At 39.2% G+C, this 17030-nt stretch overlaps 2 protein-coding genes across 3 annotated transcripts in view; one reads left to right on the forward strand and one right to left on the reverse strand.

Moving 5' to 3' along the window:
* The first annotated feature begins 17 nt into the window (after positions 1–17).
* Positions 18–9263, forward strand: il22ra2 (interleukin 22 receptor, alpha 2). Its single transcript, XM_085296461.1, has 6 exons — positions 18–4074; positions 5167–5281; positions 6460–6644; positions 7068–7213; positions 7944–8101; positions 8617–9263. The coding sequence occupies exons 1-5, from the start codon at positions 4011–4013 to the stop codon at positions 8091–8093; spliced, it is 660 nt and encodes a 219-aa protein (XP_085152587.1). The 5' UTR covers positions 18–4010; the 3' UTR covers positions 8094–8101; positions 8617–9263.
* An 840-nt stretch (positions 9264–10103) lies between these two features.
* map3k21 (mitogen-activated protein kinase kinase kinase 21) overlaps positions 10104–17030 on the reverse strand; it is a 29569-nt gene continuing 22642 nt past the window's right edge. For both annotated transcript variants that reach the window (XM_085296462.1, XM_085296463.1), the window contains 4 exons: positions 15535–15685; positions 14253–14347; positions 13323–14156; positions 10104–13234 (listed from right to left, as the gene is read on the reverse strand). In XM_085296462.1, coding sequence (XP_085152588.1) covers positions 12861–13234; positions 13323–14156; positions 14253–14347; positions 15535–15685 — 1454 coding nt within the window. In that variant the 3' untranslated portion in view covers positions 10104–12860. The remainder of the gene's footprint in view (positions 13235–13322; positions 14157–14252; positions 14348–15534; positions 15686–17030) is intronic.

Raw genomic sequence — 17030 nt, forward strand, 5'->3', positions numbered from 1 at the left:
TGGATATTACGCATTAAGGAAGGGAAGTTGACATTTGCAGTGTCATTATGTTGATTGTTTATTGTAGTGGGGCCTACAGTAGTAGTATAAATCACTTTATCAGTTTTTGTCACCATGTAAGGGAAGAAATGCTCATGCCTGTGGTATTTTGACATTTAAGCTGCCCAAACTGTTCCTCGGCATCCAGTAACACCAGTAACAGGCGGGGGACCTCCTTTGTGTTTGTGTGTCTGTTGTGTTTCCTTCCTCTTTGCTTTGTGTGGGTAAAATGGACACCTTCTTTTTATTCTGCCCGTAACAGATTTCATTATCTGTGTCTTCACAGGTTTATCAGATGAATTCCTGCAAAACCAAATCCAAGTTAAAAAACGTGTTTTATGTGCTGAAATCAATTTCAGTTGAAATTTAGTTTTAACAAAGTTGATATAGCCAAAATGTATTTTATGTCAATTACAGCCTGTTTGTATTCATCCTTCTTCTTAAAACAAAATGCCACTATTACCAATTATAACCAGATCTTTTAATCGTAACTTTTAACTCTCTTTACCATTTATCCATTTATTTAAATGCTACTGTTGCCTTTTTATTCTCTATTAATTTCACCCATTTAACCATTTGCCTGCTGCACTTTTCACACATTACTTTTAGGCCCTTGTTGCTACCTTATAGTGTCACCATTTAACCATTACTTTTAGAAGCAAGTACTCATAGCCTTTATTCTTAAGAGCTTTAAAAAGCTATTAGACTCCATTAGACTTGTTCAAATAAATGGAGCTTTTAACACCCTAAGGTTAATTAAGGAGTTCCACAGGGTTTTGTACCAGGCCCAGTTGTATTTACATTATACATATTTTAGGCAGTGTTGTACATCTTCACTGATATGCAATGATACCCAGCTGCAGATATCTATAAAGCCCAGTGACACACCAATTCGACTGCAAGAATGCGTTAAAGACAAAAAGGCCTGAATGACTAAAACTTATAAATTCAGATACTTTAAGAGGTTTTTTTTGTTTTGTTTTGTTTTTTTAATCACGATTTCAGAGTTGGTGTGTTCGATTTGCTTTTAACTTCAAAATTCAATGGATGTAATTTACATTTGTATATTTCTTGCTCTCAGCTACTTTAACCTTTCACCCACAGCATTTAAGCTTTTACTATTTGCTACTTATTAGGCTACTTTGCTGACATCTAATATTAGCTTTTGAAGCGCGTATGTTTGTCTGTTTTACCTGCTTTAATATTTTACCAAATGCGTTTCATCTTTTCTCCATTGATCTATTACTAGTATCCAGAATTTATCCTTTACTTTATTCAACTTCTTATTTTATTTATTTTTTTTTTTTCCTTTAGATGCTATCTCATGTGTTGCATATACTTTGTTTATTGAAACACTATTTGATTCAATAGATATAAGCTTACACATTTTACTGCTATGTTTAAATTTTGCCATTTATTTACATACTTAGTTAATTTGTTGCCTATTTATTACTTCCAGGAACATATTGTCCATGACACTTTTACCACATTCAATATTAATAGCTAACAAATTAAATGAGCTTAACATTTACACATACCATGTAGCTGCTTGATATGTATTTGTTACTTTTTTCAAACTTTCATCTGCATATCCACAAATTGTAGCTTTCAACTTTAAATTTGTTGTTAAACAGTATGTTTGATTTTTTTTTCAATTACTTTTAACTATTTCAAATGTTAATTTCGACTTACGTTTTTCACAACTACTTTAATATGTAGTAGAGTGTAACCACTTATCAGTATACCAGTTAATTAGTATAAAAAAACGGTTTTTTTTGTTTTGTTTTGTTTTAAATTAAATTAATATTTTTCAAATCCTGAAAGGCTGCTGAAGGGTTTGCCCCTGTGCTAAATTATGAAGAAAAAGAAAAGATGAAGTCTAGCTGCAATAATGTCAAATAAAATAATAAAGTAATTTGCATAGGTTCATGTTCTGCATTACCTAATAACAGCTGCTATAAATACTCACTGGTGGCAATATACCTGATAATGAACACAGAGTGGAAATATGAAGTGTGATGAAAAGGGGCAGGTCATGCATAGGAAATCATTATGTAACAGATTTCCAGTAAACTCTTACACAAGGATTAGCATTGCTTATAACGGGGTAGACCAGAAATGGGGCAGTGTGGTAATCCTCCTGAACGACAGGGAACCAACAAAGGCCTTAGCAGGAGTAACCTACATCTGGGTTACTAAAGGTGTTTCCATGTTGACACTGAGATTAATGGGAAATGCACCTTTTCACACAATGCACTGCATTATACAGAACTGTGCAAAAGTAGTGAGTTAACCCAATTCTTCTAAAGAGCCAGAGTTTCTTGTATTTAAAAAAACAAACAAACAAACAAAGAAAGTGATCTTGAGCAATAGATTACTTAAATTCTCCAGTCTTTCTAAATGACCATGTCTGTGTTTTTGCTTCAATATTGGCTGGTTTTTCATTTATTTTTAGATGAGGTGGGAATCACCAGACACCCACATTATTATTATTATTATTATTATTATTATTAGCACAATATTTCACTCACAATATGAAATTAATGTGACTTTTAACATTTTCCAATATGCTGACCAAGTTTCCTGTTATACAGTAATGTAACCAGAATGCAACCAACAGCCAGCCAGTTGAGTTCCCTCACGTTGTGCTCATTGACAAAGATGGCAACATGTTAGAAAACTGTCTGCATTTAGAAAATAGACCATATTTATTTGCAAACCTTCAACAATCTCCCTGAAAGTGATTTTAGTCAATCCAAGGCAGACAGCGACTTCTTTTGGAAAGTTCACCTCTTATCAGGTAACCCGTTGAATGGCTTTGGACAACTATTTAGTCGCCACGATCTGTCACAGAATGTGAAGAAATTCAACACAGTCACCACGCAGCCACTTATTCTAGATGCAATGAAGTTGCTGTCCTATTTTTGCTGGGGTGTCTAAGCCATTAGCTTCGAATAAGTTTCCTTAGCTAATGTTATCTCGGGAGGAGTAGTATTCCCAGAGTATTTTAATTTATTTAATAAAATATCAATATTTGGTGTCCTTGTATTGACACAATTTTGCCAAACAAAATATTGTAATTTTAAGTTGTGTTGATGTTTTTCACGCAATTTTTTTTATTTTCAAATTTTAGTCCAGTCCTTGAACCTGCCCACACTTAGCAAATAGCCAGTTTTAAATCAGAGCCTTCTACACTTTGTTATTGGCAGCCTATCACAAAGGCATACAATCTGATTTCTTTAGTAAATATACAAAGATGCCAAAGATAACAGTTTGGTAGGCATAAAGTGGTATTTTCTGCCAACAAAGTGATTTGTAAAGAGCTATAAGGTGAAAACTTCTGTCCCTAAAAAAATTGAGGAAACTGGATAAGTGCTGAAAAAGAAGTTGCACTGCTAAAAAATGGAATAATGAACACAGAAAGGTGCCATCAGATTGTGGTACCAACAATACATCGCAAGCATCAGATTGGCAACAGCTTAATTTTTAAGCATGACCGAAATCCCAAACACACTGCTAATGCAGTAAAAGCAGTTTAGAAGGAGTTTCAGTAAACCCATTTTCCTAGCAGAATACAAAGAATGAGGGGGGACTCAAGTATCCTCAGGTTTACTGCTATTGTAAGAGCTTTGTGTCTTTTGTGTTTTAAAATTGACTTCGGCAGGAATGACCCAGAAAAGTCATGATATTCAATACTTTAGCACACATTAGGGTGGCACACAAGTAACGTGATCTGACACTTTTTTGTTTTGGATCCTTTTGTACGATTTGTAAAAAACACAGGAAAAAAAAAACATCTTATTACATCAAATAAGTAACACTATATCCTATATCTGTGTCCAAATGCCATATAAGGAACGCCAGGGGAAGTTGATGGCATGTTAAAGGCAAGGGTGTTTCCAACAGCACCAGTCCAGTGTGGCTCGTTGTGAACATTTGCACGTTGGTCGTCCACAAACCACATAAACACCATGACATCTTTCCTGCTTGGAGCAGCGCTGCTGGGCAACTTGGGCATCTCTGTCACAGCACAAGGTAACTTCTTAGAATTTATTTCTCTGTATTTTTATTTCCATGTAAAACATGTGGTTTAGGGCTGTTCTTGATCTAAAGTTAGGCTGATTTACATCTGCCTCACCTCACTGCTCCCATAATAAAACCAAGAAGTATAACTTTACTGGTGCCACAGAAAACCAAACCAACCAATAGCAGAACTTACAGCATCTTCTGCTAGAAATCTACTTTTTCATTACCTTTTCCCTAGTCTAAAATTCATTAGTAAATCCTGAACAACTGAAACACACTTTTTGAGTGATTGTATTGTATCTTTATTTATTTCAGACATAATAAAACAAACAACCAAAAAACAAAAAAAACCAATATATACTCGTCTACATGTACTTTCGTTTACGGATACGAATATATGTGTAGATATACACACACACACGTATTTGTACAGACAAGCAAAAAAGAAATATAATAAAATAAAACACATTCGTCTAACATGAAATAACAATTGTTTGGTCTGAAAAGGAGTAGGAAGAAGTATACACATACTTATTAACTCCTACCCCTGCTCCTACCCTATCAAAGTCTAGACTTGTTGAAATAAAGAATGAAGTGTAATGTTATTGTTGGGAGTGAAAACAAAGTTGGTCCGACGCTGCTGTGTTTGTTCAGAAAGAACAACAGAGAAAGGTGTGAGAAAAAGATGATTTTTGCCATGAGAATTATTTGTATTGTTTTGTGTGTTCGGGTTTTTTTTGTTTGTTTGTTTGTTTTTTTACTAATAATTTAACTGCAGTGTGTTAAGTTTGGACAGGAGCTGCTGTTGATCTTTTAGAAATGTTAAAAGCATCTTCTTCTTTGCAAGTTGCCCTCTATAAAATCCATGCAGCGTAATGTGAAAAGCTTAGAAAACTCTTACTAAATTCTGGGGTTCAGTGCCTTTCAGAGTGTAAAATTAACAGATTTTATATGTTGTCATTTACCTTTACAGTATTTACTATACTATTATTCTGTGTATGTGATCATTATCTTTACTATGTTTCTGAATAATACACATTAGTATGGACATTGTCTTTGCATAAACCCAGACTGTTCTTCATTATGTTTTCACACTTCCAGTGATACTGCCTCGACCCAGCCAGGTGAGGTTTGACTCAGTGGACTATAAAAACATCCTGAACTGGACTCCACCCACCACGAACTCTTCTCTGCAGTACAACGTCCAGTGGAAGATGTGAGAAGACACACACACACACACACACACACACACACGTGCAGGAGCACAGTTTTAACTACAAAAAAGGAAGCAAGACTCTTTTACAAGTAACAGTCCTGCATGATATTGAAAATATCAAAATAAAAGCATTCATTCAGCAGCGAAACATTGCCTCTTCTGCATTATATCTGATCATTGTATCATTATTGCTGATGTATCAGCAAATGAAGTGTTTTGCAGTTAAGGTGGAACTTACTGAGTTAGACTACATGGAGTAAAGTATTGACTCGTGCCACGAAGCTCCTGACATACAGTTTTTTTTGCTGAGTTTTGGAGTAGGGCTGGGTATCAATTTTGATTTCTATAACAGATTCAATTTCGATTCACAAGGTCTCGATTCGATTTGATTCAATTCAATTTTCACTGAGACAGTCAGAAACATAATTCTGATCATTTGTCAGTACATATCCATTTTTTTTAATATCTAGGTATAAAAACAAAGCTGACACTTGTCAGACTTCATCGGAGGTGTAAGCATCACAGCAGACACCTTTGTAACGGAGGATAAACCAAAGAAAAACATGAAGGAGATTTTCGAGTCCTGGCTTTTTATAGCAGATAACCGCCTTAAAATAATCTGCAGCAGATCAAAAACAGAAAAAAATCACGAATCAATATATGAACATTACCTGATGCTGCTGAAGTGAAGCAGAGCAAAGTTATAGAGGTTTTTATTAGAGACACAACTAAGCCTTTGCAGTTTGGCATAATTTGTAAAAGTTTACATTTCTTCGGTATTGAACAGCAGAAATGAGGCTTTCTTGTCAGCGGTCATTTTTGAAAAAGACTAAACAAAACAGCGGCCGACAGCGCTGAACACAACAGTAGATTGGTGCGAATAAGCCAGCGAATAATGCAGAAAACTGAGATTTGAGATCGGAAACCGGTCTCGAAGTACACCGAGAGAGAGAGCTGTGGAGGAAGTGTGATTTTATGGTGGTGGAAGCAAAACTGCAAAAGTAAGAGGGAATTCATGACGACGTTTTTCAAACTTGAAATGTAGTTTTGATCTTCTTGCTGTTGGTTCAATGAGTCAGAGTATCTGTGTTAATATTATTGCAGCACCCTCAGTAGGATGCTGGGTAGGTTGCACAGGATGAAATAACCATCCTCTGTGTTTATGTCTTCTCCCTCAGTTATGGCGAGCCCGAGTGGATCGATGTGCCAGGCTGTCAAAAGATCCGGAAGCACCACTGTGACCTCAGCGACATGACCTCTGAGCCCAGAGAGTGGTACTACGCCAGAGTTGGTGCTGTGTCTGTGGCCACCAGCAGCAAATCAGCCTGGGCCCTCTCCCCCAGATTCAGCCCGCGTTGGGACAGTGAGTGTTTACACAACTTCTCGCATCATTGTCTGCATCCTCTTTCCGTTCGTTCTCACTTCCCCAAACTGATGCAGGAACGTATGGCAGCAAGCACAGCCTGAAGCCAGGTGCACAGACACTCATGAGCTGGTTCAGCTATTTAAATAGAGCATAACAAAGATCTAAGTTAAGTTAAAAAATGCTCTCTCCAAACTATATATAACTAATGTCAGATAAAAAAAAAGCTCCAAAGTTCAGGTTGCATTGTCTTGCAATGCAATCACAGTCACATGACTTCTTTAGACTTCCCTCTTTAAGTTAAAAACAACAGCAGCATACTCTCCGCTGCTTCCTCTCTTTTCCTCTGCGTTGCTTCACGCTCTCACAACTGTGTGTTCATCGCTCTGCGGATAAGCTCAAAGAAATTTGTTTCCCATGCAGCCAAAATCAGCCCCCCTGTGCTGAGACTGAATGTAACCGAACAACCAGCCATTGTGGTCCGAGTGAAGCCCCCCCGAGACCTGGTCCGGAAGCTGCACAGCAATTTGTACTACAAGATCTACTTAACACACCCCAGTGGAGAAGAAGTACGCACACACACTCACACCAAACACCCTGCTGCGCGTCCATCTCCACACTGATTAGGCCGGGTTTATTTTAGACTCATTACATCCTGAATGTAATTCCATGGGAAAACTGTGTTTGATTTGTGCACTTGTGATAAATTAATCACACTTAATTGGGAATTTAAGTCAGAACAGCTGAACATGCTGAAATCTCTACATTTCCCCAATTTTAGCACACGTTTCAACATTTAAGAATGAAATAATAATCAATAATCACTGCATTTTCTCTATGATAAGCACCGGATTGCATCTTTTTTTCTCCAGGTTTCACTGTAAACATTAGTAAATTATTCATTGTAAATTCATTCCTCGCTGTTTGTGACACTCAAATACTCACTTTAGAGAAGGTGGCGTGCAGTTTTTTTTCCACAAACACAAACAGTTGCCGTCACAGCAGTATGCAAAAATTAATTTGTTTTTTTTCCCGGAGCTTAAAACAAATAAAATTGAAAGGTTACAGTGGAATCGGTGCACAGTTCCAAAATAGAGAAGGAAGAAGAGGAAGAGCAGCAAAAGATGATTGACAAAACAAGAACAACAACAAAAAGAAGAACAAAACAATTTGCATTTTTTCCGCCTGTAGTTCTTGAAATTTTCTGTCAAACTGCACCACCTGTTGCTTCCAGCCGCCCGTTACCGCTGAGGGCTGGTGGACACTCACTGTCTCTCTCTTTATCTCTCTCTCCTTTAGGAGGTGTTTGACATGAAGTGCTGTTCTCACAAGCTGACTCTGAAGGACCTGAATCACAGAGAAGAATACTGCCTCCAAGCTCAGATCGTCCTCCCTCTGCAGGGCAAGCACAGCGCCCGCAGCTCTCTGAAATGCGTCACTACCCTCTGACAACACAGGTATGAAAACACATTCCCTCATATCACATCATTGCATCGTATCATGTCGTGCCGGCTGCAGGGTAGAGACGTGTCTAGCTCCTGTAGATCACCACTGATGCAAATTCCTGCCACAGCGCAAAGCCGCCATATCTGTGAGAAACTGTTGCAGGTGTGTGTTTTAGTTGCCTGCACACCGACCCGTTGGAGAGTATTGTTGATGACCAACAATACTGCTGCAACAAAAGATCACCCGGATGAGATGTCTAGTATCATTTGTCACATCACAATCGCCCGAGGCTTTGAGATAGAGGGGAGGGGAAAGAAACACCCTGGAGGAGTAATCCTATCATGAGTCTGTACATGATGACAGTAATTACCCCAGCTCACCCCGCCCTTTTCACCATATTTAGATCTTTTAGAGAGACAAAACAGAACTGCTCCGTTTGCTGATTTCCTTCTCTCTGCATTTCGTTGCCTTGTACTTGTGACATGTGCAATGACAATAAAGTTGAATTCTATTCTCTTTTCTGCAGACACAGCATCGGCCATCCCTTCAGCTTTAAATATCCATCGCTACCTCGACGGCCACAGCCACACACATCCGTGCAAGTAAAAGTGATGCACTTTATTGTACAAAGCATTAAAGGCCTCATATGAAGGCAAACTTTCACGTTCACCGGAAGAGGATTGCTTTTGTTTTTTTAAACTTAAAGAGTATTTTTTTAAAGTTTTTCTATTCATGGCAAAATATTCTGAACTCACAGGCAGCTTTTCCTCTCCATAAATCATAAAAATATTATTGCAATCTGGTGTGCTCGTTCACACATGGTCAAGATATATTTTCAACTTATGTCTGTTTCCTCATACCTCTCGCACGCAGTCCAGCAGTGAGGATCAGCGAATGCTGCTTTAACGTCTTTAAGAGAGCTTTTTGTAAAGAAAAAAACTCTGCTAAAAGAAAACTGTATGAGAATGTACTGTGCTAAATGTATCACACTACAAATAAAATCCACTGTTGAAATTGACCTCTGTCCTGTAAGTTGGACCCTTTTTGTACAAACAGTAAAGCTGGTGGTGTTTTCGCAGTTTTCTCATCGTCTTCTCCTCTTTGTATTTTATTGCCTACAAAGGTATAGTGTTACGCCTATTTGTGCAGCCATGAATATATAGTTTTTTTTTAAATTAAAGCTCAGTAATATGCAAAAACAGCAACTTTGATTCTAGTGTGTTTTTTTATTCTGGTGTTACTCTGTTGTTGTAGTTTAGATTTATTCCAAGACGACAGTGAATACAAACTTAAAGGACAGAGTCACCATAGTGGTGCCTTCAGATTTCAAGAGTCAGACTTTTTAACTTTTGCTAGGAGTCTACATAATACTTTGAAATATAGGAAAAAAAACCCTACGATATTTTTTATACTTATGTGTCGTATAATAATATAATCTGTGCACTTAGCTTGCTTGTTAAGGAAGATTTAAAAGTAGCGACTGAACCCTCTGAGGTCATCAAGGGTGACTGACTTGCAGTTGAGCTTCAAACCATGTGTTTTTGATGGTTGTCTAAGAATGATTACTTTTTCTTTTACCCTGAATGGCAGGACTTTGGAAAATAATAATACAAATCCATGTTCTGATGGTGTAGGTCTGGGCTTTGGGTCTTCACCAACAGTAGCTTCACCTCACTGCGTCAGAAATTATTTTAGTCTTGTGTTGTTGCTACTTTCCCATTCATAGCTGTGAAAAAAAAGACCATCTCATGAACTTTACTGTCTTGCCTTTGAATCTGGGCCCTGTCCTTTAACCATCCAGTCTTTGTGCCACGCTTTGGTGGGTTTGCTTCTGTAGGCAGAGGCAGCTTTCAGCTTTTTGAGGGTTTCACAGCATCTTCGGGAACTTTTGAACATGATGCTGAACTACTAGTTGAATTGAATCCCCATAAATCATCTTCAGATGACACAAAAAACTGAAATTATATTTTAAACTGTGTTTGGAAAAAAAAAAAAAAAGACAAACCAATGACATTAGTCTCGACTTAGACTTTATTGAAAACATTGATAAACTGGATACTCTTCATCAATCAGGCATGAAATGACAAATACTGTAATGATATCAAACAGCGCTCACTGAAACAGACGTACTCTAAGCTCAATGTGACACAGTCAGCGTGACACGTGTTCAGTGATTTAAAGGAAGCACTGCATTTAACAGGAAGTTCTCATTTGATTGGGAGGGCGGTGGGTCTTTCAGCTACAGTGCTTCACACTGAGGATCTTTGTGGCGTTTTCATGTGGAGTCGCCTTCTTTGTAGGAACTCCTCACTAGCAGCTAGTTCATTTAGTAGTTTTGGTCCTGAGGACTGAGAGGCCTTAGTGCTGATAGAGCTGAATTTTGGTCCTGTAGCCACACAGCCTGAATGTGCAGTGTCTGGATTCACGAATATTATTGCTGCAGTTTGTAAAATATATTGGCATGTGTGTCTGGGAATGTTTCAGGTCTGCAGTGTTATAGCAGCAGTGCATGCTGGTGTTTAAAGATGCCCTTAATTTATTTCACTTTTAACAGCCCTATGATCAGTAAGGCCCTTTACAGTGTTTAGAGCTGCTCTGAATTCAGTGGTCATAAAACACAGCAACACAGGAAATGATAAAATGCCACAGTGAGATACACATGAGCAATCAGTTATATTTACACCATTTGGAAATTCATATCTTTTAGTAAATGAATACTTGAGTGGGCCACTTTTATATTCAATTTACTTACTAAACAATTACAGGTGGCATTGGGTCCAGCATATATCCTTCATTATCAGCTCTGCATACTGTCAAGTTCACACAAGTCTGGAAGAAACATGTTGACAAATCAACATTCAAAGCCCTTTGTGAATACTGAGGAAAACTAGCATGATCATGAAAGGCAAACGGTGTCTTGACTCGGAATATTTTCTAAATGCAAAAACCTTTTGCTTAACATTGTATAAAAAGTGTACAAAGAGAAACAGATACAACCGACAACCTGACTCAACTAAACGTTAAAACCAGTTACATGTAACAGCGCTATCACAGAATCAAACCAACCAAACTGGGGCTGATTTCTATGACTGAGTGACCGAGCTTTTAAACGACAAAGCTGAAAGGCACACATTTATCAGGTTTACAGTACAAGTATTGCAGTTTTGTGCAGTTGATGCTCTAAACAGTAAGTAAACACTCTCCTGTGTGCACATTTATGGGCTTTGTAGAAATCCTAAACATCCAAGCAGTTTATTTGGGTTTTCCCTCACATGAACATTCACGGCTGATGCGTTCCTCCCGCTCTGCTGCAGTGTGCCAAATAAAGACAATTTTAACAAAGAAAAAACATCTATAAATACTCCATATTCCATATTATCAACACATGACCACAACTCCTAAACGAGAAGATTCCAGGTCTGCTTTGAAGGACTTCCAGTTTTCTACCCGCATTCAGGGAATTCTGGGTGGAAACACACATGCATCTCTACCCGGGTCCAGTATGTAATCTACCTCGAGACAGCGTGGCCTCATGGTAACACGTGACATAGTCCAGAAATGTGATCTGTTCCTGTGTACTCACGGACAGCAATTAAATATGTGACAGTAACCCCGACTGCAAAACTCAAGTGTTTCAAAAGGAAGTGTAACAGAGCTTTAAAACATGGCTCAGCTGTTTTATTTGAACCTAAACCACAATCTGTGTTTAAACCTAAGATTTTGGTCTGAATCTTAACCATACAAACATGAATCGTGTCTCTTAAGTGAATGCCACCATCTTCCCCTTCCTAGGGTGGACTACACTACAATTTGTAATCATGAACCTCATCATAAACTCTCCTCAGACTGTGTGGCAGATGTTTTTGTGCATACAAACAAACAAACAAACAAACAAAAAAGAAAACATTTTTCTTCATGAAAACAAATTAACAGACACATTTCTCGACTACTCCACGGACTCTTCGAAAACACCAATCTATTGCCCAAGAACAAACTGTACTGCAGCATTGCTGCCTCAGTCATGAAACAGCATTAATGCCATATAAAAGAAAACAAAACTGCCAGCATTAGGCCGATAAAGGATTAAAAGAAATATTTACAAACAAGGCATAGTATATTTTTGTTCAATGTTTTAAGGGTACATGCATGCATGATTTTTAAGTCAAAAAAAAAATATTAAAAAATCTAAAAGCGTGATCACACTTTTTTGAAACTGACATGGAATGTGTGTCCTGTTGGTTTCTAAGGTAAGGTCAAGTCTCTTCATATTAAATTACCTATAAAAATATATATATAAATAAAAAGGTGAGGGTATTGTGTTGAGAAAGCTGCAGCAGCGGTCAACGTTTAGCTGCACCGATAGAACGAGAAAGGAAAAGGGTGGGGGGTGACAAGAGCGAGGAAAGGATGGGGAAACAAAGGCAGCAGTCAAGCACCGAGATGATCACAGGAAGAGCTGCTGATCCATCTCTGGAAAGTTCTGCCTTGGTTTCAGAACCCCGTGTGTGTGTACTAGAAAGAAACACACTGGAACACCTGTGACTCAGGAATTTTCTAAAAGCCTCAGACTCTGCTGCAGTCTAGAACATAGAATATGTGCTAGAACTGCGACAAAGCCGTTTCTATCGCTCTGTATAGAACTTCATCAAATAGAAACAAAGGCAGCCTGCTTCTAAACCCTCCAGGAGTTCTGTGTGTGTAAGTTCTGAACATTCTAGGCTGTGAGCAACAAGCTACAACCACCAGCAAGCAGCTCGCTTCTCGAGACTTCTAAGAGAGGAACTCTTTGTCCAGCTCAAAGACAGAGGGCCGTGCAGGAGAGCTTTGAATGCGGCAGAGCGGCACGGTGCAGTCTCGTTTCTGGCCCTCGGTGTCCATGTCCAGCAGGGAGCAGCCCATCCCTACCTCTGAGGACAGCATCACGTTTAGGTTCTGCGCCGTCTTTTCTCCGGAATAGTGACCCAGGGAGTAGCTTTTGTTGCGTCCTCGCAGCAGAGCCCAGGTGTGGGGTTTGGCCCTGAGTGACACTGGCCGCGGTCTTGTGAAGGCCTCTCCACCAGAGGGCTTCTCTGGCCCTCCATCCTTCTCTTGTTTCTCCTGCTTCTTTTGTGTGACTGGAGGAGGCAGAGCGGGCAGGCCATTGGCTGTGAACAAACGGAGATACATTTTTGGAGTGGGAATCCTTTTTAAACCTGTATATACAAGTTTTCTCACTTTTTGTTAGTTACTCACTGTTGTGGTTGGTGGTGTATTTCTTTCTGCGTAGACGTGCTGCTGGGTTGTGGTTGGTCTGCTCTGGCGGCTGGCTTTGGGTTTGCACCGCTGTCTGCGTTTTAGCTGCAGTCTTGTTACTCTGGCCTTCTGGAACTGCTGCTGGGCTGCATCTGGATGGCTCTGTGTGATGATTGACAGCCACATGCTCAGCCTTCACAGGGTTAGACTCCGACATCTCCGCTTCAGACTGTAAGAGACACTTGGTGGAGTTGTACTCCATGATGGCTGACATGGAAATAAGATTGACAGGTTGGGGGGAGTTGTGGTTTGACGTTCCCTCGTCTTTACGGGAGCGACCACTTGGTGGTGAGGTGCTGCGGCGGAAACGGGTTGCGCGTTGAAACAGGCCCTCTTTCTTTTTCTTCTCTTTCTCCTCTTTCGGGGGCTCGCAGTCTTCGCCAGCAGCTGAGTTTTTCAGGGCTTCCCTGATGTCATAACCGAGCACAACCGAAGCCAGCAGCGAACCGCAGCCATACAGCACAGCGTCGGTCTTGCGGCGACCCGATGTCCTTTTCAGGCTGTTGGTGGGTGTAAGCTGTGGGGTAGTTGAGGTGGATGAAGTGGATGTGGTGGTATATGGGTCGTCTGGAGTCTCTGGTTGGCCGCTCTGACCTGCTAATCCCACTCCAGCATCTCCTGTCCCGCAGTTTCCACCAGGGCAAATCTGAGTCTGCTGCTCGTCCCTCCACAGAGGTAGATCGATGTACACCTGGTTGGGGAACTTGAGCTGCTTTGGTTTGGAGCTGCTGTCAGAACATTCCTGGGAGAAAGTCTCATCTTTACTGTTCCCTGCTAAAAACACAGAAGTGGAAATATCAATAAATACCTGCTCCTTATAAATCCAAGCACCATTTAAACAAATTTAATGTCACCACAGTTTTAGCTCACCTTGTTCGGCAAACAGGGCAGCAAGAGGGACAGACTTCTGGGACTTCACCAGGCTGGTGGACCACGGGTTACTGCCATCTGACAGAGGACGCACTCTATAAAAAGAATTATTAGTGAGGTACACTGCAGAATTAGTTACATATATAAAGACTGAAGATGCTCTTTCATGCACCACGCTGACCACAAGGTCGAGCAAAATTAGTGCTGCATAGGCTGTTCCATATCATTACTATGTCATCTTTTGAGGCGACAGTGTCTTCGTGTGTGCTATTTGCATCGGCTTCCTGTCATTCTACTTTTCTATTTGTGACACATATGTGTGTCACACTGTGCCCATGCGATCCAACCATTATTGGACGGATGAGTTTCAGAGTGCAGCACAGTGCATGAAACTTTCCATCCTCTTACTATAATGATCGTAGCATATGATCATTTGTCTGTATATACTTCATCGCCTCTTTAACAGGTTGGCCAATCTGAGCGAAACTTTGCACAAACATTATCACACGTACAGAGATTACTAACATCTAAATATTTTTATAAAAGGATTGATTATAAATTACAATTGTTTAGATTTTTGTATATATTATGCTCACTTCACCATAGGGCTGCTCAATTAATCGAATTTTAAACCTCTTAAATTTCTCCAAGTAGAAATATATGTAAACAAAACAAAAGCGATTTTCAATTTTTTTTGTAGTTTATTGCACTTTTTTGCAATTTATGTAATTACTATGGACTTAATGCATACATATTATTAAAATATGGGCTATAACAGTTGTATTGATGTATAGCAACTTGAAATGCTCCCACAAATGGCACTACAGCATGTAAAAAATAAATATAAGCTCTGGTGGACTTGGTTCTATAGTAGGTCTTAAAGGGTTAAATAAATATCGTCAAATAATCGTGATCTCAATTTCAGTGAAAATAATCGTGATTATCATTTTTGCCATAATCGAGCAGCCCTACTTCACCATCCCTGTGCGAATGCAATGTTACATTTTCTGACAGAACATTTTTTGTTTTGTTTTTAAATCGTATGAGACTTTGAGATGTTTGACCATCTGCAGTCCTTTAGAGAAGCATACAAATGATGACTTCTTTAGTTTTTTTTGGACTCTGCAAATGTAGCATGAATCAGATACACAAAGAAGAGTCAAAAACTATTTCATCACTTTGAAAATTTGACTTAGACAAGCTTGTTTTTAAGTCTTCAACTACACAGTGCGAGTAAAACGTGACTGTCCTGCTTTTTTTCCTGTGTGTAAACACACTTCACCTCTGAGCGGCAGCAGGCCTCTCTTTGCTCTGTACTGAACTGGGTCCCCAGGTTCTTCCTTTCTTCTTGATTCCCTTTTTCACGTCATCAAACTCCTCTGGCCTGAAGGGGGAGCTGCGGCCCCACGTACGGTTGCTCTCATCTTGAGTAACTGTAAATGCAGCGATTGTTAAGTTTTACAAATAAACAAACCAATCAATCAACTCCTGCAAGCTGCTGTTGACCAAAAGACAGTCCTCACACGAAATATGGACTAGACATGTTAGTAGGATTATTAAATGTTTTCTGCCATCTGTACAATCCTGGTATTAATCAATCCATAGAAGCATTATGAAGTACAGTGGTCCCTCGTTTATCGCGGGGGTTACGTTCCAAAAATAAACTGCGATAGTTGAAATCCACGAAGTAGCCAACTTTATTTTTACAATTATTATAGATGTTTTAAGGCTGTAAAACCCCTCGCTACACACCTTATACACTTTTCTCAGACAGATATGAACATTTTCACACTTTTCTCTCTTGTTTAAATACTCTCAAAGTTCAAACCTTTGTAGAAAAATAAGTCCAGTATTATAGAATGACACCAAAGGCTCCCGCGGTTGCCTTTGATGGTGCAAAATGTTTTGTTGACATTGTTGTGTTTGTTGGGGGGTAAACTTACAGACATACAGTACAGCACTTCAGAGTCACACTGCTAGCGATCGAAGATTTATGTAAATTTGACAAGCTGAACGCATTCTGTACTGTAGAGGAGACACCGCACGAGATTGATTGACAATGGTCTACAGCCAATCAGGACGCAGAACACAAAGCGTTGTAAGAAAAAAAACAAAACCATGCAAAATTGCACCAAAAAAAAAAAAAAAAAAATCAGGAAAAGAGCGAGGCTGCGAAAGGTGAACCGCGTTATAGCGAGGGACCGCTGTACTTACGGTAAAAAACATTGGGTAAACACCAAACCCCTGGAGTACTGTTGTTCAAAAGTTATACACTAGATGGCTTTCGAGTCTTTTAATTTAATGTCTGATTCAGGAAGATTCAGAGTGAATATCATAATCGTGACAGTGATAATCATAGAACAATTCAAAAAGAAAAACAACAGCAACCAATAGCAGTGTTGTTTTAAGATCCTCTTACTGGTATTGGTTAGTTGTCATGAACTTCAGCAAAAGCAGCATCCACCAATTATGTCACAGCATCAGACAAGAGCCAAAGAAAGCTGCCACCAAATTCATTTGTAGAATTCAAAGACAAAAAAAAAGAAAAAAGAAACAGCTCCGTGGCCCATGTCTGCAGCATGAACTGTGTAGCTAATTTATTTGATTTTAAGGTTGATGAAAACATTTTTACAAGTAGAAAACACCAAAGTCTTGTTATGATCCACACATCAGATAAATGCTGTCAATCTGCAAGAGAAAAATCACTGACTGGAAACTTTAACCACTTTCAACACTTAAAGTTAGCCACACGTAACACACAGCACTCAGTGCTACTGG

Source organism: Mchenga conophoros, linkage group LG13, assembly GCF_057382185.1.
Source record: "Mchenga conophoros isolate Kocher_MC1m ecotype Shallow Benthic linkage group LG13, M_conophoros_male_GT1.1, whole genome shotgun sequence".
NCBI lineage: Eukaryota > Metazoa > Chordata > Actinopteri > Cichliformes > Cichlidae > Mchenga > Mchenga conophoros.

What these genes read in the sequence shown, in the direction of transcription:
- il22ra2 (XM_085296461.1), top strand. Translation starts at nt 4,011, where the DNA reads ATGACATCTTTCCTGCTTGGAGCAGCGCTGCTGGGCAACTTGGGCATC. An exon ending in CATCTCTGTCACAGCACAAG is followed by an intron (nt 4,075 to 5,166) that starts GTAACTTCTTAG and finishes TCACACTTCCAG; the next exon opens with TGATACTGCCTCGACCCAGC. An exon ending in ATTCAGCCCGCGTTGGGACA is followed by an intron (nt 6,645 to 7,067) that starts GTGAGTGTTTAC and finishes TTTCCCATGCAG; the next exon opens with CCAAAATCAGCCCCCCTGTG.